At 43.8% G+C, this 20,134-nt stretch overlaps 2 protein-coding genes and 1 non-coding gene across 3 annotated transcripts; all 3 read right to left on the bottom strand.

Annotated features, from left to right (window-relative positions):
• Positions 1-5,516: 5,516 nt before the first annotated feature.
• Positions 5,517-5,590, bottom strand: trnai-aau. Its single transcript has one exon. It is a non-coding gene; the product is annotated as a tRNA-Ile (tRNA).
• Positions 5,591-6,844: 1,254 nt separating this feature from the next.
• On the bottom strand, positions 6,845-19,901 carry cops8 (COP9 signalosome subunit 8). The gene is made up of 7 exons (XM_037686831.1): positions 19,778-19,901; positions 19,112-19,182; positions 17,499-17,547; positions 16,703-16,835; positions 8,366-8,473; positions 8,234-8,296; positions 6,845-7,094 (listed from the first exon to the last, which is right to left on the bottom strand). Exons 1-7 carry the CDS (start codon positions 19,829-19,831, stop codon positions 7,015-7,017), a joined length of 558 nt encoding a protein of 185 aa, XP_037542759.1. The 5' UTR covers positions 19,832-19,901; the 3' UTR covers positions 6,845-7,014.
• Positions 12,550-13,907, bottom strand: trim63b (tripartite motif containing 63b). Its single transcript, XM_037686830.1, has one exon. It carries the CDS (start codon positions 13,800-13,802, stop codon positions 12,771-12,773), a length of 1,032 nt encoding a protein of 343 aa, XP_037542758.1. The 5' UTR covers positions 13,803-13,907; the 3' UTR covers positions 12,550-12,770.
• Positions 19,902-20,134: the final 233 nt, after the last annotated feature.

Raw genomic sequence — 20,134 nt, 5'->3', positions numbered from 1 at the left:
CACCACCATGTCCAAAACACCACCATGTCTAAAACTCCATCATGTCCAAAACACCACCATGTCCAAAATACCACCATGTCTAAAACACCATCGTGGGTATCCATTGATATTTTCAACAACTGATTCTCGTTGCAGACTTCTGTCATAAAAGACTCTTCCATCTGACCATGTGCAAGTTTTGATACAAATCTAGGCTTAAGGTTAATACAAGTTCGAGGCAGCACGGTGGAGAAGTGGTTAGAGCTATCACCTTTCAACGAGAAGGTTGCAGGTTCTCCTCCCAGCCTTTCTGTGTAGAGTTTGCATGTTCTGTCTGTGCATGTGTGGGTTTTCTCCAGGTACTCAGGTTTCCTCCCATAAATCAAAAACAAACATGTTAGGCTGATTGGTGACTCTAAATTGTCTCTAGGTGTGAGTGAGAGAGTGAATGGCTGTTTGTCTCTGTGTCCCTGTGATGGACCGGAGACCTGTCCAGGATGTCCCTCACAACGACCGCTGCATATGGACACCAACTCTTTGAACTCTTTTGAACTTTGGGTTTTGCAAGAGCTTCTTATTTGAAGCATTTATTTTACCCTTCCAAAAAGAACTGTATAATCCTAAATCTGTTACAATTTAAGATTTTTTATTTTTTTTGGGGTGGGGGCATTTAGTGGAAACTTTATATTTAACCTCAAATTAAAGTCAACTTTAAATCTGTGTAAAAGAAAAACGAGCCTTTGTGTGTCCTCCTCCTTTAATTTCCTCTGCTTTCTGAAGCTGCAGCGTCTGAAGGACGGGAGGAAAAACTTCTTGCTGGACTCATGAAGGTTCATGTCCAGCTGGCAGCAGGACAGTTCACGCCACGTCTCCACTTTATTAGCAGATTAGGAAATCTGGGGGATTAGAAACATTTTCTCTGAGGTCAAACGGACTGAAAAACATCTGCTGTGAAACATCTTCTTTTTGTGGAACAGTTTTACGTCTCCTGCTGGTTCTTTGGGGGGTTCAGGGCTTGAACTTGCAGGACTTGGCCAGGCCTCATCAGAAATCTATCATGTTCGTAATAAATAGGAGAAAAGTGCCAACAGAAACTGTGACGTTGATTAAAAAGCTGCTGTTCCTCTTTCTCCGAGTGGTTCTGTAGATGTTTTGAAGGCAACCACTTAGTTTCCAGCTGCACTTTTTTCCACCTGGCGCCGGTTCTGAACCGCCTCCTCTGTGTCTCCTTCTCCTCCCACCTCCCCATCTTACCTAAAACCATCACTTCATATTTCTTCTTCTGTGATCCCTCTTTTCTCCTCCTCCTCGTGACCCTTCATCCCACGTGGAAACGTCTCCTCTGTGAACCTGAAGGATCTCTGACTCTTCACCAAAAGAGACAACTGGAAACAAAAACTGCTTCTTCTGATGAAAGTTTTATGACTTGGTGTGATGAACTAAAGCAGCAAAACCCATCAGCTGGTGGAGGCTGCCCCCTGCTGACTCACACTGGCTTTTTACAGTGGAACCTTGGCGTTAGGTCATAATTTGATTTAAAAAGCAGCACACCTTCCTGCAAGGATCAGAGGAAGTAAACCCATCAAAAAGTGCAGAAACTGATTCTGAGATGATTTCCTAGAATCTAGAACCACATGAAATAAAAGTCTTTAAAAAAGGCATCAAAAGTCGCATCTGGAGCATGAATCCACCTGTGGAACTGGTTTTCCTGCTGGCCCACCAGTCCTCACATATTCTGACCAAAACTGTCATAAATATGAATTTAGGGTCACAGAAACAGTGTCAGCTCAAGAAGATAAAAAGGCCATAAAGTGTCCCCTAAAAGAAGCTGGAGGATTGTCGTGCAGCTGGAGATCACCTCCGTGACGTCATGTCGGGGGAATGTGAATCTGGAGTCGCTTCAAGTCCTTGGAAAAAATAACCTCACCTCCAAAAGAGCCGGATCTGAGAGCGTGCGAGCAGAAGATCAGACACTAAACAAACAAAAACACTGATTTGATTTTCAGTGGGAAGGAACGTGCTTGTTCCTGGGATTTGTTTCTGAAACCAGTGGTGCTGCTGGAGAACATCTGGACGTCAGAGGAAACACCTGAGGGACGAAGACCTCGGAAGGCCGCTCGTATGGATCGAGGGCCAACAGGTCAGAGCAGATGATTTTTATACCAGCTGCTGAAACATGTCAGCACCTGCGGAAAGGAAAAATAAAACAAAAACATGAAGCAAATTAATATTTATTAACTGTTTAAAATAAAGGCTGAATCAAACGTGTGTTGATCAAACCATGAGCCTTTGAATCTGAATAAACTGTTAAAGTTTGAACAGCCCTCTTGTGTATTTGGCAGTGGAAATTTTAGTCTCTTTTTGGGGGTGCTCAAGCACCCATAAATTTTAACTCAGCACCCCTGAAACATGAAGAAACCACCATTAGGATTCCGTAAAGAACCTCAGTTCTCAAACCTCAGAGTCACCAAAACAACGAATAAATTTGGAATAAAAATGAAATAAATATGACACTTTTAAACGGGCCAGTAAAATCTATGATTTATTTTTTTGCATGCGCCAGATCCTCGACTCATTTAGTGTTTAGTAGGTTTCGTAATGAAAAGCGGAGCGCTATCTTAGCTAGCACATCTGTATTAGCTTAGCGCTACTACTTGTCTAAAAGTTATGGCATCAAGTGTTTACTTATGTAGGTCAACATCCAGAATGCAGGAAATTATATCTACTTTATTCATAATTTTATGGGGGAGGACCCCCAGACCCCCCACCAGTGTGTCCCCCCACGTTATAAATGCTTCTGACGGCAATGGCCACGGCATTGTTCAAGACAAGAGCCAAGGGGGGCCAAGCACCCCTAAAGGTCAGATTCTAGAATCGCCCCTGGTATTTGGTAAGCACTCAGACTGTGTGTTAAGGATGACTCTCAGCTACTACCACATTATATTCAACCATCTTGTGTTTGCTAAGATTAATTAACTGCTGCAGCTACACTCCAAAAGCTAATGGATTAAAGGCGTGCGCTCAGGTCTATAAAGGGCCCGTCTCACTGGGACAGTTTTCATGAGTCCCCTGAATGACTTGAGACATTTGCAGGGTTCTCAGCTGCTTCACGAGAGTCACAGAGGTGCTCAGTCCTGCCACGCGAGTTCTGGACGTGTTAAAAAAATCATATGTGCAATAATTTTTGTCTCTGATTACTTTTTTCTGGTTAAATAAAACTTAAAAAAAAAAAAAAATTAAATATAGGGCTGATGTGGACACACAAAAAAAAGTGAAAACTGTTATACAATCCGTGATTTTATTTATTTTTTACTGGATGGTCAAAACACGGCTACGTGACTTGATGATCACTTGACGGCAAACAGACATCAGTGGGACTGCAGCTAGTCTGTTAACAGTAGCAGCTCAGTGAGATGTTGCATTAATGTTGCTGATGAGTGCCACCACTGTCGTATCATCTGCCAGTTTAATGAGCAGATTTGAATTTAGCAGAACGGTTAAAAGTCAGCAGGATGAAACATGAAGGACTGAGTACACATCCCTGAGGAACCCCCTTTCGCAACATGGAGGAGTGCTGTTCTACTACATTTACAGTGAAGAATGCAATCAAATCTTGGACTTTTGTTTAATTTATTTATGTTTCACTATTTATTTGTCTTTAAATCGATTTACTTTAAGGACATTTTTTATTGTTTTTATCGTCATTATATTTTTTTGAATTGAGCTATTTAATCATATATGACTTGGACAGAAAACATCAAGATTAAAATGTTAATTAGTTGTTTGTTTCAATATATTTAAAATATAGTAATGAAGCTCATCTGGGGACAACAATGACAGAAGTTTCAGTTTGGATGAGTAATCTGGTTTGTGAAGCCTGTGCACTGTTCCTGTTTGCTGCAGGACCAGAAGTTGTAAAAGTCCACAGCGTGACCTCATGTCCTCGTTTCAAAATGTTTTCACAGCTTGATCTGAACGGTGTGGACTTGTTTTATGTCTCGTGTGTTCCTGTAAAACTCTGCAGGTCACTAGCAGACATGGGGTCACACAAGATTAATGGTCTGATTTAGATTTAAAGAGCAGCCAGACTGATTTTTTAAATCAAGTCGAGACCCAGAGCCAGGATTTTAATCCTGACTGCCTCAAAGAGCTGCACACTCAACGCAACTTGCCAGCATTAAAAACCAGATTTACTCTGTGGTCTGTGCTTTTAAACTGAAGAGGAATGCTTTGATCTGAGGAGCTTCAGTTTAAACTTTTCATTCACTTCTTCTCACACACACACGCCGCGTGTCGCACACGTGCAACCAAACGGCTGCCGATTCAAAATGACGACAACGATCGAGGGTTTTACTGAACTTGAATCAGTCTGTCATTGTGATGGAGTCAGTTCTGAGCAGCTCCTGGTATGTAGTGGAGGGTCCAAGTGGTCCAAGGCCAACCCCCCCACCACCACCACCACCAGAAATACAAGACTGTTCCAAAGACTTCTTCAGACCAGAAAAAGTTGCTCAGATCTGAGACCAAACACCATCCAAGAAACAAAGTTGACTTCTTCAAGAAGAAGCAGCAGATGTTAAGGTTCCTTTACATTTTAAAGATTTCCCTGTTTTTCTAGTCTTCACTCATGAACAGTTCAGTTTATTGTCAGGACATGATTTGACTTTAGGTACAGCCGCTGTAAGTTTAACCATTTTGTTAAATTTCACAGTGTCAAACTCGAGGCCCGTGGGCCAAACATGGCCCTCGTTGACGTTTTGTCTGGCCGCCACGTGAAACACTTTTTATCGCTTGAATTTTTGTCAGTAATCTTTGATTATGATGTCAAAATCACAACCGAGAACGTCAAATGAGACCCATGAGGACCCTCCAACCAAGAAAACTGAAAAGAGTTTTAATTTTGGCAAACTGTTAAAGTGAGCTTGACACCCCTAAAACTTAAAGTGCTTTTAAAACTTAACTGACAAAGTGTATTACAATGTATTTTTATGTTGTTTGAGCCATTTAAAAGATTAATTTTTATAGAAAATGGGAAAGCAAATTTTATTAAACAAACTATTTTTATTGTTTAGTGACGGAAAGAATGGGATCACAAATACAGGCGGTTGAAATGTTCCTCCTCAGGTCCCTTGGAGACATGGTGAGAACAATGGTGTAGTCTACATTTTTCTAGTGGGTATACTTTGTATATCCGTGTATCTCATAGACTACATCAGTTGTCAGTTGAGGAGGTTCGGGCATGTCTGACTGGGAGGAGACGCAGGTGTAGACCCAGGACATGCTGGTTGGCCTGGGAACGCCATGGAGTCCTCCCAGAAGAGCTGGAAGAGAGATGTGGAGAGATGTCTGGACCTCCCTGCTCAACATGCTGTCTCCCAGACCTGACTGGAATTATCAGAAGATAATGGATGGATTTTTATTGTTTTATAACGTTTTCCATGCTGAAGTAATAAAGTATAATTATTAAAGCATTACAGAAAAATAAGTATACATGAAAATATAATGTTAATACATAAAGCGATTTAATACAAAACGAGTGGCCCGTACGGGGATCGAACCCGCGACCTTGGCGTTATTAGCACCACGCTCTAACCAACTGAGCTAACCGGCCAACTGCTGCACAATGACGACATACATAACTTATAAAGGGAAAAGAAAAAAAAAGTTAAAAAATAAAAATAAAGTTTAGATATAGAAATATATGACTTAATAAAATCTATTCTAGATATAAATATATAGATTTTTGCTGCTTTATCGTTTGCAGATTTCCAAAATACGGTTAATTTATTGTTTTGTTCAGTGAACGTGTTGATCCTCACATCGGTCATGGCGGACACTGCGACTCCAAACAAATACAAAATGAAATAAAAAAACGGGACTTCTATTAGTTAAAGAAGCTTCTCTTCACAACCAGTGACGTTTGGAGAAGAAACGTCTTGAACCATAAAGACCTGATATCTGTGCTTGAACTGAGGTCCATTTCCGGTCTCGTGCTTATATTTGCCAACTACGGAAACTGAAAGAGGACATTCTTATCAAAACATTTTTTTCTCCAGATTAGAAACAAACAAAAAACTGGAATTATTTCTGCAGTTCAAAGATTATAATTTAGCCAAGTATTAAAAGTAGTGCAATGGCAGCTACAAGCTAAACGTAGCATAAAAGCAGCTACAAGCTAAAAATAGCACAAACAGCTTCAAAGCTAAAGTCATCACAAAGGTAGCTAAAAGTAGCAAAACAGCAGCTTGAAGCTAAAGATGAGCAGCCAAATGTTCAAACCAGCAGCTAAATGTCACCTTAAACAAGCATAATAGCAGCTAAAAGCAGCTGTGGATGTAGAGAAACCCACAGCAGCAGAAGCAGGATCGGCTCTTCACAGATCACTTTTGGCACGTTTAAATTTAGCTTTGTTTAAATTTGGAGGCGATCAGACGAAGCGAACAGCTGAAGCTGATTTAAAACAGGTCTCAACACGAGCTGAAGTCTGCATGTGTTTCTGGAATGGGTCTAAAAATAGAACAAATAAATAAAAACACCCACCACCAAATACAAAAATCCCTGTTAAGAGTCTGACGGCTGAAGGCAGAACAATTCGTTACCAAAACAAACATCATCTGTAAAAAAAGGCTGAAAGTTGGAGAAAACATCTCGTTCGATTCGACACTAAATCACATCAAACGTCTAAACTTTAGCTTCAGTTCATCAGACTCGGCTTCAAGCAGGAGAAACCAAAAACACGTTTCCTGTGCAGCAGCCGGCAGCCAGATGGACTCACACCAAGTCTTCATCAAATCAGGCGAAGATGCGCTCGTCTAAATAAAGAGCACGTCTGTGGCCGAGGTCTGAGCAAGAGGCAAAGGAAACGTTTACAAACAAACTCCTTTATTCACAAATTAAAAACTCTCAAACTCGAGGTCTGATCAAACTGTACATGTTTATTACGACAAAAACAAAAACATCTAATTTACACGTCGGGTGCAGAGATCGTCGTCCACGGAGGCCGGGAGAGTTCACGCAGGGCGGTCCGGTCCGGCTTCAGTTCTCGAGGAAAGCCACGTAGTCGGTGAGTCGGGTCAGCTGCTGCTCGTTGGGAACCAGCGCCACCGGAGGAGGATCTGAGGAGCAGCAGGAGAAGGAGCCGAGTCAGAGGGGACTCCTCGTTTAGACCAGAGACATCAACTGTGTCTGATCCTGGTGACCATCTGAGCATTCTGCAGCTAAAGGAGCTAAAAGTAACCACAACATCAACGCCCTCGCCTGCTTCGCCTATTAAAGAGCAAAAACCGTTAAAACAGCAGCTCAGTCGAGAGAAACCAACGTTCTGACCCGTTTCAACCCTGACGTTCTGAACTCTGAGGCGCTGCAGGGAAAACAGAAACCGTGATGGAAACGGAGGAATAACAGCCGAATAGTAGCTGAACTGTGTGAAATCTGACTGCTGTCGTTAGCTGAAGCTGAGCTGTAAAACGAGCAGAGGACTGAAGTTAAGCTAAAAGCTAAAGGTAGCTAACTTGTAACTAAACGCAGCAAGACAGTAGCTACAAGCTAAAAGGAACATGATGGTAGCTAAAATTACCTAAACTTGGCCAACAGCTAAAAGGAATGAAATGATAGCTAAATGCCAACATTAGCGAAACTTTAGCCAAAACCCAAAAGTATCAGATCACTAGCTAAAAAGGTAAAAGTAACAAAGTGATAATTCATAATCAAATGTAGCTACATGGTAGCTAAAAGCTAATCATAGCAATAGTGTTGCTAAAAGAAACGGGATAGCTGAAATCTAAAAGTATTAAAGTCATAGCTACACTGTATCAAAAAGCTAAAAGGAACAGGACAGTAGCTAAAATTTGAAAAATGCAGCCAAAATCTAAAAGGTGAGGAATGACAGCTAAATACTAAAAGCAGCCGAACGGCAGCTAAAAATCGAAAGACGCAAATTTGTAGCTAAACGCAGCAAAACGGTAGCTAAAACAGAGCCGGTAGCTGAAGCAGATTTTATAGAGAACAAAGTTTTTAAAGAACTGAAGAGACGTCGATGGACGGCTACGAAGAATTCGACCTTAAATGAAGTTAAATATCCTGAAAGGGACAGAAGTCGTTCGACCACCTCCACACAGCGAGCGTTTTAAGGACCTTCTCTAATCAAACTGAAATGTTTAAAAAGTTTGAACAAATCAAACATCTGGAGGAAGACGTGCAACTTTTCTGTGGGAGCGTGACGCTCTGAGCATGAACGGGCAGCTCCGCCCCCTACCTGGCTTCTTGGGCATCACCATCCTGGTAGTGGGATCAGCCTGCCAGCCTTGACTCACGACTCCTTCAAACCACAGAAAACACCGTCAGCAGCGAGTTCATCCAGAGTTACACCGACTACACGCAGCCTCACCCTTCACAGCTTCATCCACCGAGTAACCCACGAAGGCAGCGAAGTCTTCGGCTGTGATGGACGTGTAGGCCTGAGCCACCAGACTGTAGGCCCTCTGCCGCGTGCTCTCTGTAAACAAACAAACAACCGTCAGCCAGGTGCACGTGGAGTACAGGTGAGGTCAATCTGACCAATCCTGCACAAACAGGAAGAGTTTGAATTCATCAGGTGGACACTGCTGCTGAAGGAGACGGAGCTGCCCTGATCATCGGTGGTCTGCTCCGGACCGTTCTGGTCTCCTGTTTGACGAGTCCTCTGAGCCCAAAGAAACCAGCAGAACCACAGAAAACTCCTTCAGGAGCTGCCCGGGGGGGTCAACTCAAACTCCATCCTGAGCAGTCGGCTGCCATCGTTTTCCTCAATTCTTAATTTTTCTGCCTATTTTAGAAATCTTATGACCGGATTTTTCGCCGTACAAGTCGCACCTTTTTGCATAAATTTGCACGTCCTGCGACTTATACACTTATACACCGAAGCGACTAATTGTGTTTTTTCCATATTTATAATTTTGTCTGAGATCTGACGATTTCATTCATTCTGACATGAAAAATATTGAACACTACCATTTTCAGCCACTAGAGGGCCCTCGACTAATATGGCAAGTCAAGTGTCTCATTAATAGGTAAAAGTGGCTATTAGTGAGACACTTGGCTTGCCATACAAGCCACCTTCGGCTCGTTCCACAACTCCTGGAGCAAACGTCAAATCAGCTGCATTTCGCCGCCCAGGAGAAATGCAGCTGATTTGACCATTAAAGTGCATTTATAGGTAAAGTTCAACTGAAACACACCTTTACTATAATTTCGAGCAAACAAATAATTGTTTTTAAATGTTAATTTTGTTAAATTTTTGTTAAAGTCCTCCCGCGGCCGCCATCTGGCAGCCAATCGGTTTTTGGCCCATGTTTCCAGGTGGTCAGTGGTGACGCATTATAGAGGCAACTTATTTATGGTTTTTCCACTTTATTATACGTTTTTAGACTGATGCGACTTATACGGTGGAAAGTACGGTACTTTCCCCTTTTATAATACATCCAAATCAAATTCAGTTAAAAAATGTTATAGTTCTGCTTCAGCAAACTTCTGCTAATTCTGAGACCGTTAGCTCATTCCACGACTGCCAGTTCTGTTAATGCTAATAATGCTAATGCTACAACAGTTAATGCTAATAATGCTAATGCTACAACAGTTAATGCTAATAATGCTAATGCTAGTTTATTATAAACACAGGACTTGTATTCTTCTTTTAAACAACTTTTAGAATTGAGAGTCTCCCAGATGGGAAGAAAACGTCTTCAAAAACACAAGTCCAGCTTTTATTATCATCATCATCATCATTTCTACTATAGTTGTTGCTAATTATTGCCACTTCTTGAAACATTACTGCTTGCTAATTTTAAAAATGCAAACTTGTGTTAAATGTTTAAGTTCAGTTTAACTAGCTCTTTGCACCTTCAAGATTTTGGCCGTCCTTTTACTAATCACTCAGCTAGCTTTTTGCTACTTTTACTTTTTGCTTTTTAAGTTAATTTGCTACTCGTAGGTTTCAATCCTTTTAATTAGCATTTTGCAACTTTTGGCAATTTTTTGCCATTTTTAGCTAGTTTGGCTACTTTTAGTTCTCAAGTGATGTAAGGGAATTTAATTGATCCATACATCAACGTACACTGAGCTACATGGTCTTCCAGCACCCACAGGATTAATCCTCCTGCTGTCCTCGGGGATCATTTTGACCTCAGGGCAGCAGCAGGGTCAAAACTATGTTTTGGCTGGTGAAGCAGAAGCTGCTCTTCTTTGAACAGAACTAAACAAACAGATCTGTCTCAGGACTCTTGGCTCCAGGAACTTGTCCTCAATCTTTGTAGTTCTTTTCAAAACAAATTTAAAAAATAAAACCAAAGCTACTCGACACCCAGTTCCAGCTATGGTGTCCTTCGTTGTTGTTGATGGTAAACGTATCGAACAAACGAGACACGGCCCAGCTCGACGGAGTTCACGGGGCAGGGTGAAAGCAAACACCAATACCTGCTCTGTGGTGGGACTAACGATCTAACTGTTCTCAGAGGGTCCTTAAAACTGTTCGGTCCAATTGCACCCAATGTCATGAATTATTCAATAAGCAGGAGCACCTGCAACTGATGGTGGAAATCTAAGTGAGTAACTGGCGTGTGGTTTGTGTGAACTTTAAGATCTTCTTGCAAAAACCCCACAATTCAAAAGGTTCTACTGATTCAAAGCGTCAGTAATGAAAAGAGGACGGAGGGAGTCCATCTCTGCTCTTTGCAGATGATGTGGTCCTGTTGGCGTCATCGTGCCGTGATCTTCAGCTCTCACTGGAACGGTTCACAGCTGAGAGTGACGCGACTGGGATGAGAATCAGCACCTCCAAATCTGAGGCCGTGGTCCTCAGTCAGAGGGTGGCTTGCTCTTGAGGTGCCTCAAGTGGATGAGTTCAAGTATCTCAGGGTTTTGTTAATAAGTGAGGGAAGAATGGAGCGTGAGATTGACAGGCAGATCGGTGCAGTGTCTGCAGTATTGCGGACTCTGTACCGGTCCGTTGTGGTGAAGAGGGAGCTGAGCTGTAAGACAAAGCTCTCTGTTCAACGTTCGGTCTACGTTCCTACCCTCACCTCTGGTCACGAGCTCTGGTCAGTGACTGAAAGAATGAGATCGTAGATACAGGAGGTTGAAATGAGTTTCCTCTTCAGGGTAGATGGACTCTCCATTAGAAATAGGGAGAGAAGTTCAGTTATCCAGGAGAGACTCGAGTAGAACCGCTGCTCCTCCACATCGAGAGGAGCCAGTTGAGGTGCTTCGAGCATGTCAGACTGGGAGGAGACCCCCGGGGAAGAGCCAGGACACGCTGGAGAGACTATGTCTCTCGGTTGAACTGGGAACACCTTGGAGTCCTCCCAGAAGAAGTGGCTGTGGAAAGAGATGTCTGGACCTCCCTGCTCAAGATGCTGCCCCCGCGAGACCGGACTTCAGAACAAGAGGAAGATGATGGACGGATGTAATGAAAAGAGTCGTAAAGACGTTGAAATCCGAGTTTCTGCTTCTCTGTGGTGCTTCGACCGATGTATAATCCAGTAAGGCCTCTGGAATCTGCGTCTGCTTCTCCAAAGAGTGCATGACTGTGACGAACTTTCCACCATCCAGGATCCTGAACAGAAGCAGATGCTTCAGATTTCTGACGGTGGGGGTTTATCAGCCGGTGCTGGCCTCGGCCTCCGAGCTGTCCTCTTTATCGGTCAAACGCTGAGATTACTGAGCGACGGGGCCTCACACCAACACGCGCTGACATGCACTTGCTGCTGCGATCACAGAAACGTCCCAGGGTTACGTCCTTTCGGGCTTTATAACCTAGCAACTGGTGATTGTGTACCAACAGTCTGCTGGAGCGGTTAGCCGGGGCAACAATAACATTTGAGAGGAGACGAGACAGCTGTGAGGGGGAAGGCCAGAGATCCACGGGAGCATTTTCCAAGAGTAGCTTCCTGTTCTTAGAGTTCATCCAAAAAGACAAACAGGCTGAAGATAACTTGAAAACCAGAATTTACTAAACTTTAGATACGAAACTAAAACCAGGTTTTTGTTGAGAACGTGACTGAAGGAGGAGTGTTTGATGTTTTTCTAATTAGACATGGATAACTTAAAGAGCTATAAATAAACCACGCAGCGAGTGTTCCTGACCCTGAGAAGCAGGTCATTTTGAGGGGGTTTTTGTGACTCACACCCCTGAAGTATTTTTACCACGGCCTTTGGACCGAAAACTCCTGCAGCAACTGGACTGTCCTTTCTGAGCGCGGCCCTCTGACACCTCGGTGTGCTGAGCAAGATATCCATGAGTGGGAGTATTATGGAGCAGAAACAGGACCCGGCCTGTCCTTCCTGCACCGTCTATTCCTGGGTCGCTCTCATTTCGCGCCCTCTCACCTCTCTAAAAATAGCCCCGTCTTTTCACCAGCAAAGGCAACGCTCACGGGACGGGGCAGGGGCTTTTTTTAAAACACGGTCAACGGACGAGTCGGCGAAGCCAACGGTCCGGCTAACGTTTCAGGGGAAGTACACCGAACCACGCTTCAAAATAATGACCACAGAAATCATCACGTCTGAATCAGGAACCAAACGGGGGATTAACTTCATGCAACTTTATTTCAAGTATCAGTAAAGGCAGAAACAGGTAAATAACAAAAAGAACATAAATATTTCCATAAACTACGCACGTAGAACATTAAAACTAAACTCTGAACTGACTTTAAAATACAAAAGTATAAAAAGAAGACGAGAAGAACGACATTGAATATTGCACTGGTAGTTTCCACCCTGACTTGAACACGATTCGAACTCCGCGACCAGTTCTTAAATTACTCTTCCTCCTCCTCTGCGTCCTCAAACTCATCGTCGGCACCGCCGGATCCAAAGTCCATTTTTGCGAGGACCGCTTCGACGTGTTCTGTCGACAGTGTGAAGTGGTCCATCTTCTCGAAGCCCGGCTCGGGCCGCTCTTCGCCCAGCGAGGCCTTGGCTGCGTCTTTGGTCTTCGTGATGAGGCCCTTCGAAGCCAACAGGAACTCGGCGGCGCCGTTCTGCTCCAGAGCCCTCACGGCCGTGTCCGTCAGCTCGGTGCTGGCCTGCAGCCGCTCGCCGTACCGCTGGGCCAGGGCCCGCAGCGCCGCCACCTTCTCGTCCTGCTCCTTCCCGATCTGGTCGAGCAGGATGGCCTTGCGCTCTTCGAGGATGGCGTACAGGAGGTCGAAGCGCTCGGCTAGCCCTTGTTTAGCTCGCTGAGCGTTTTCCTGCACGGTGCGGCAGGAGTCCTCCATCTGGGTCAGCAGGACCTGCAAACGGCTGTTGCTGGCAACCAGAGTGTCAATGGCATTGCTCAGTTCACCTTTCTGGGTCTGGTAGATGGTTGCTAAAGGTGCCACCTCACAGTCTTTATGCTGGCCGAACACCTTGCACATGGAGCAGGTGGGCGCCTGGCAGGTCACGCAGTAGATGTTGATTCTCTCGTCCTCGTGTTCTTGGCACATGGGCTCTTTGGACTCTTTGGGCTTCAGGGTTTCTGTGCTGTCACCTTTACCTTCCTGCTGCTGCTTGTAGAGGTCGATGATGTTCTCCACCAGCAGGTTGCGCTGGAGGCCGTGGACGCCGTGCCGGTCGAGGACGACCTCAAAGCGACAGGTGGGGCAGCGGAAGACGCCGCCGGAGAAGCGGTACGGGTTGCGCGAGTCGTAGAGGTCGCTGGCGCAGCTGCGGCACAGGTTGTGCTGGCAGGGCAGGATCACCACGGGCTTGGTGAACATGTCCAGGCAGATGGGGCAACTCAGCTGCTTCTCAAGGCTGTCCATGGGGCTGGGGGGTCGAACCAGGGATCCTGTCCTCTGCACGTCCATGATGAAAAGGTCTGTCCTTAAACTATCAAATCTCAAAAAGAGGAACCTCAAAGTATTTTCTAATGGAGAGCAGAGGAGTCCTCCTCGATGTGAAGCGGTCTGATCTATTCTGGTCCTGAGCTCAGAGCTCTGGTTTTTATACGAGTCCTCACAGCTGGTGACACCCAATCCTCTTCCACCAACGAGACCAAACATTCCTGTCCGCCTGACCCGGCCCGCAAACTTTTCACAGAAACGCTCCCCACCCTCCCGGTTGTTGCCTCCGTCACGTGTCCCAGTGGACACCGCGGTCCTTTGAGCTGGGACAGAAACCGTGGTCTGATCTGAGACAAACAGGCACAGGCCGGCATGTGACGGGCCCTGAGGAACACCGGGAGGGAGGCGCGCAGCCTCACCGATAAACAAGTCAACACCACATCGTTCATTTTCCATCCAGGAACTCATTTCATCATGTTCTCTCAAATGTATCATTTAGATCTTCTCTAAACTCCTTTAAATACATTTATAATCATCATTCCTCAGCCCTGGTTTTTTTTATACCATTTTATTTTATTTATTCTGTTCAATTTCCAGGCTTTATTTTATGATTTCTACTGTTGTCATCACTCCTTGTTAAAAATTCAGGTCTCTCTTGAAGACGAGTCCCCGAGGCTCAATGAGACTAACCTGTAGAACTAAAGGTTGAATGAATTAAATCAAGATGGTCGCCACAGCTAAGAGACCTTAACGAACACAAAGATGACTCGGACTGAGTTCACACTGCAGACTAAAGTGACCCAAGTCTGATTTTTATGTTTTGGAAGCGTGGAGTGTGATGGAGGTCACATTTAAATCATCTGAGCGGCCACACAGAAACATCAGATCTTCAAGACCTGCACGGTGAACTCGAGCTCTGTCAGTTTTAGAGATGTGCAGGTAAAACTAGGTGGTAGCAGATGAGAGTCATCCCCATAAGATGCTCTGAGGGCTCTCACATCTCAGGAGATACAAGGTTGATTTATGAGCCCTTCAACCACTGCGGGGCTTTAAATGTTGATTCTGAAGCAGTTTATGGTTTTTATCTGTGAACGGCGCCGTTTAACTAAACCTTCATTACGTGTCGGTCACGGACTGATGTTTCTATTTAAAGTGCGTGAATTACAAAACAGGAAGCCTGAATTACATCAGATCACATCCAAAATAAACCTGCTGACTTTCTCCGTTCACTCCGAGATGACCTTTGGTGGGAGTTGGCTCCTCGTGGATAAACTGAGTTTTCCTCGTCAGCTTAGTTTCTAACATTTGTCTTTTTTTTTATTTTTAATTAACAAAAAATGATCCACTGCAGCTTTAATTATGTAGCTTTTGAAAATAAATTTTAAATCTCAAAAGGAGCTTCTTCTATTTGGAACAACAGACCTTTTTGAGAAACAATCCCTTCAGCTATAAAAACAAGTCTAAAACGCTGAAGAGTTATAATAACATTTTTTTATGATATTCAAATGTTGCTATTATATTTAAGCTGCAATGCATTCTGGGTAAATAACGTAAACTGGTTGCTCCAGCATGAGCGCCTTTCAGCTTGAATGTTAATTTTAGACATTCTCTGACGTTCAGCCCTTTAATTTAAACCAGAGCGTTTTACTGAGAGCAGAACGGAGAAGTAATTCAGCTTTCATGTTAGCTCCAGAGAGAACACTGAATATATTATCTCGGGACGGGGTAAACGCTTTTAGCTTCAGTTAACGCTGTCAGCTCCAGAGCTAACATTGAGTAGGTTAGCTCGGAGTTAACGCTGCTAGCTTTAGTTAACATTGAATATATTAGCTCGGAGCTAACACTGTTAGCTTTAGTTAACATCGAATATGTTAGCTTGAAGTTAATGCTGTTAGCTCCAGAGCTAACATCAAGTATGTTACCTCAGACCTAACACTGTTAGCTTTAGTTAACATCGAATATGTTAGCTTGAAGTTAATGCTGTTAGCTCCAGAGCTAACATCGAATATATTAGCTCGGAGTTAACGCTGCTAGCTTTAGTTAACATCGAATATATTAGCTCGGAGTTAACGCTGTTAGCTTCTGAATTAACATAGAATTGTAAATGAGTCTTCAAGGCTCAATGTGATTTACCTGTCTAAATAAAGGTTGAATGAATGAAGATATTAGCTCGGAGCTAACGCTGTTAGCTCCAGAGCTAACATCGAATATATTAGCTCAGAGCTAACGCTGTTAGCTATAGAGCCAAAAATTAACACAAGTTGATCATGTTTGGTTGTTTCAGACCATATTTTGTGCATAAGGACTGACAAAATATAACTTTATTATCATGTTGTAATGTTTTACTCTTGACTTGTTTTAGTCTCCACTACAGCCAATGAACGTCATCCTCCCAGAATGCATTGCACCAGTAAAACAATAGTGACGTCCTCAGGTGAAAAATGTATAATTTTTTTTAAAGTAATTATTCACATGTGACAACTTCTAGTAGATTAGAAAGATAACATATTAAGGCCAGTATGTGCATCTAGTTGAATATTTATTTAATTAAAGCTGCTCACAAGAAATAAATTGAAATAAGAAACAAGTTTCATAAAGATTAAATATGTTTGGATCAAGCCCCGCTTGATGTTCGGCGGTTGCACCATCAGCGTTACCAAACAGTGTTGTGATGTTCTTCAGCGTCAGCACTGTAAACATCAAGGACCTCTATTCTTAAACCGTTGCACAACCGTCACATGCTGTGGTTGAGGAGGAGCTGCTCTGATCACAACAGGTTCGATTCCTGCGCGTGACTCAGGAAATAATTCATTCGTGCCCTCGTCCCAGCTGCGAGTGTAAACGTCTAAAAGTTCTGCTGTCGGTCTGAGCGGCTTCACGGCGCGTCGCAGCCACGAGCGCTCAGATGTCGCTCCTGTTTTTACCTCGAAGGGACTCCATGACGGGAAGAATGCCGTCCGACCACTGCTGAGCCGCGATGGCCGTGTAGATCCCTGGAAAGTCTCTCTGCCAAATGTGTTGGCCGACGGCCCAGATGGCTGCCAGCTCGGGGTTCGCCTGCGAGCAACAACAGAGAGAGAGAGAGAGGGGGTTAGAGCAGAGCGGACTTTAAGGTTCTGCGACAGCTGCGGTTCCAGTTCTCGTGTTTCTGAGACGAGGAAACGGGTCCAAAGATCCGGACTCTGGCTGCTGTTTGACACGTTTCAAACTGGACGTACAAAAACAAAAGTGAAGGCTGCTGAGGGGTTTGAAAGAGGAAACTAAATTTACTGGGCAAAAAAGATCAAACGGTAAAAAGATTTGTTTCAATATTAGATGTTTTCCTGAGCTACGTGGTCTTAAACAGTCACCATCTTACCTGTTGTAGATATGCGACAGTATTTTTATAAACCTTTACACCACAGTCACAGTAATTCCAGCAGAAATATCATGACGTCCCTGCAGGAAGTGCTACAACTAGTAAATGTTGGCGTCATTTTAAAACGGCGACAATCCACTTTATCAGCGTCTCGATCAGACTAGCCGTTAGCTCATCAGTCCAGCCACAATTAAACTAGTTGTCCAAACTGATCCCATCCAAAGAGCTCATCTACAACAGGTAAGATATTTGTTGTTCTTAACGTCCAAACACAACAGTTTTAACGAGTTAATTTTTGTATGAAGCAGTAAAATTACAGCACGTTGCACTTCCTGTTCAATCACACGTTTAAACAGACTCACGGATTTTATTGCCTGAGGGATCCTCTTCCACAGATACCGGGCGTTGTTCCTGTTGGACCAGAACACGCAGAGATCAGCCCGGTACAGAAACACGAAGACGAATAATTCACAGGCGTGCAGAGAAATCTGACATCAGAGTTAAAAACTCGAGAACGCTGAAAATCAATCAGCAGCCACTGATATTCATTGTTTAACTGTTTAGATTCATTAAGAGATTTTAGTCCTCCGGTACGAGCCACTTTTAAAAACAAACCTGTTGCTGAACCTGGATCTGTTACAGCAGAGGTCCCTGGTGGACCACCGTCCAGCCCGTTCCAACCCAAAAGAACGAGTCACTGACTGAGTTCGTCTGAACTCGACGTTCTGAGAGGTCGATTTAATTATTTGAATCAGGTGTGTTGAAGCAGAGCGGGACTGTGGGTCACAAGGACCAGGGATGGGGAGCTCTGGGCTACAGACTTGTGACAGGGTGGACCCCGGACAGGTTTAAGTCCAGACCCTCCATGTAAACGAACAGAACTTTGATTTTGGGAGAAAACAAAGACCTCAAATTGTTTTCAGGTGGTGACTGTTGTTGTTTACCTTGGCGCCGTGTTCAAATGTTCATTTCTGTAATAAGTTCTGCTGTAATTACTTACTGCAGGATTTAAAGGAAGAAGTCATGTGGCACCATGATGGTGTGCAGGGGAGTGGGCGGAGCTTAAAGCCCCACATCGGACTCTGGTTCAAAAACACACAACAACGTCTATAAAAACGTTTTTGCGGCCTTCAAGACAAGAGAAGACGATCGGCCTATCAATGTGTAACGACGCACGTTAATAAAGATTACGCCCATCCTCTTTACCCACGTTTCCTTTCTAGGGCACGGGGAGCCGGCGTCCGTCTCCAGCAGTCACTGTGAGAGGCGGGGGACATCCTGGACAGGTCTCCCATCCATCACAGGGATACAGGGACAAGCAACCACTCACGCTCGCACGTAGGGACAATTTAGACTTATCGTGTATGGGAGGAAACGGAGCACCCAGAGAAAACGCACAGAACATGTAAACCACACAAAAAGGCCGGGAGTTGATCCTGCGACCTTTGACCTGAGAGGCAACAGCTCTAACCCCTGCCAGCTTACAGAAGCGAATCATTTTTAAGGCCTAAATGATGTTTAGATCATCTGAGGGGTCTCAGCTGCGCAGTCATTTTAATTTGTTCAATGGAAAACACGCTTTGACTCAACAAATAAATAAATAAACAATAATTGTTGCACGATGACGATCGGCTGCACCGATATCTAACGATCAGCACGAATCTAATCAGCTGAGGTTATGTTTTTGGGCTGTGTGCATAAAAAAATTAATCAAACCGTTTATTAACAGCCAACGTTTAACATATGTGAATGAAAGTTTATAATAAAAGCTACTGGATGAACCTGTGCGATATATACTGAGGAGAGAAACAGTTTAAACCCGTTTAATTTAAATGTTTGTTATCGTTTGTTGGAAAACAAATCCTCAGCATCGACACCAGTTATTTGACTCGGTTTTTATTTTTAGATTGTTGCCAGTTGCAGCAGAGACACCTGAGATTTTGTTTGTACAAAATAAACCAATAAATAAACTTACATGTCATTATTGAGTAAGTAGAGAGCCATCAGCTGAGAGTAGACCTGAGGTGTCGCGATGCCCCCTGGAGCCTGTGGACAGCAACACACATCATACAGTACTTAGATTAAACCGAGCAGATTAAAAGTTCATAAATATTACAGATTTAAAGACAGTGTCGTCTGACAACACACAGCTGCACAACAGTTAGCTTCTGCTAGCATTAGCCCCTAACCCTGGCTTTTATAAACAATTGTCTAAACAAACACGTTATTGAAATCATCTTCCGATGCACGATTTGTTTATTAGACACGTTCAGGTCATAAATGTCTGTTATAAACGATCAATAACATAAACTTTAGCTTGTTGCTAGCTAGCTGAGGCTAACTGAGAAGCTAATCTGTTAGCTTGTAGAAATTAAAACATCTAAAAAAAAAAAAAAAGCTAAAAGATCCCACCTTCATTCGTTTATTTTACAGGATTTAAACACGGAGCTGGTTTATTCACATTCATCTTGTTAGTTTAATAGTTTTACACACTTAATGTTCAGGAGTTAAAGCGTCCTGATCAGTTTCTTTACAATAACAGCATTAAAGGTTTCAAACGCCACGAACTCAGGTCGAAAAAACACCAGAAACATGTCAGACACGAGCTCCGCGCACAGAAATAAAACATGTCCCTGCTCACCTCCAGCTCCTGAGCTTCACATTGATCCAATAATTTATCGAAATGTTCCTCCATGGTCACAGCAGCCGGGCATGAAGATGACGCTCTTCCTCCCGGGTTTAAAGGCCGTTAACGGGGGACGGCTCGGCGCGCCGCCGCCCCCTGCCGGCCGCAGCGAGTATTACAACAGCTCTGATGAAAGTCACTGCTGAGACGGCGCGCCGCCGCCCCCTGCCGGCCGCAGCGAGTATTACAACAACTCTGATGAAAGTCACTGCTGAGACTGTTTTAGTTTTATTCTTTTCTAAATGTTTACCTTTGCTTAAAATTAAATTCGACAATAGAAATGCGTTGAATTCGAGTCAATTCCTGAAACAC

This window comes from Nematolebias whitei, chromosome 13, assembly GCF_014905685.2.
Source record: "Nematolebias whitei isolate Nwh7 chromosome 13, NemWhi1, whole genome shotgun sequence".
Classification (NCBI taxonomy): domain Eukaryota; kingdom Metazoa; phylum Chordata; class Actinopteri; order Cyprinodontiformes; family Rivulidae; genus Nematolebias; species Nematolebias whitei.
Note: the sequence above shows the minus strand (reverse complement) of the source record. Positions and strands in the feature narration are given on the sequence as shown.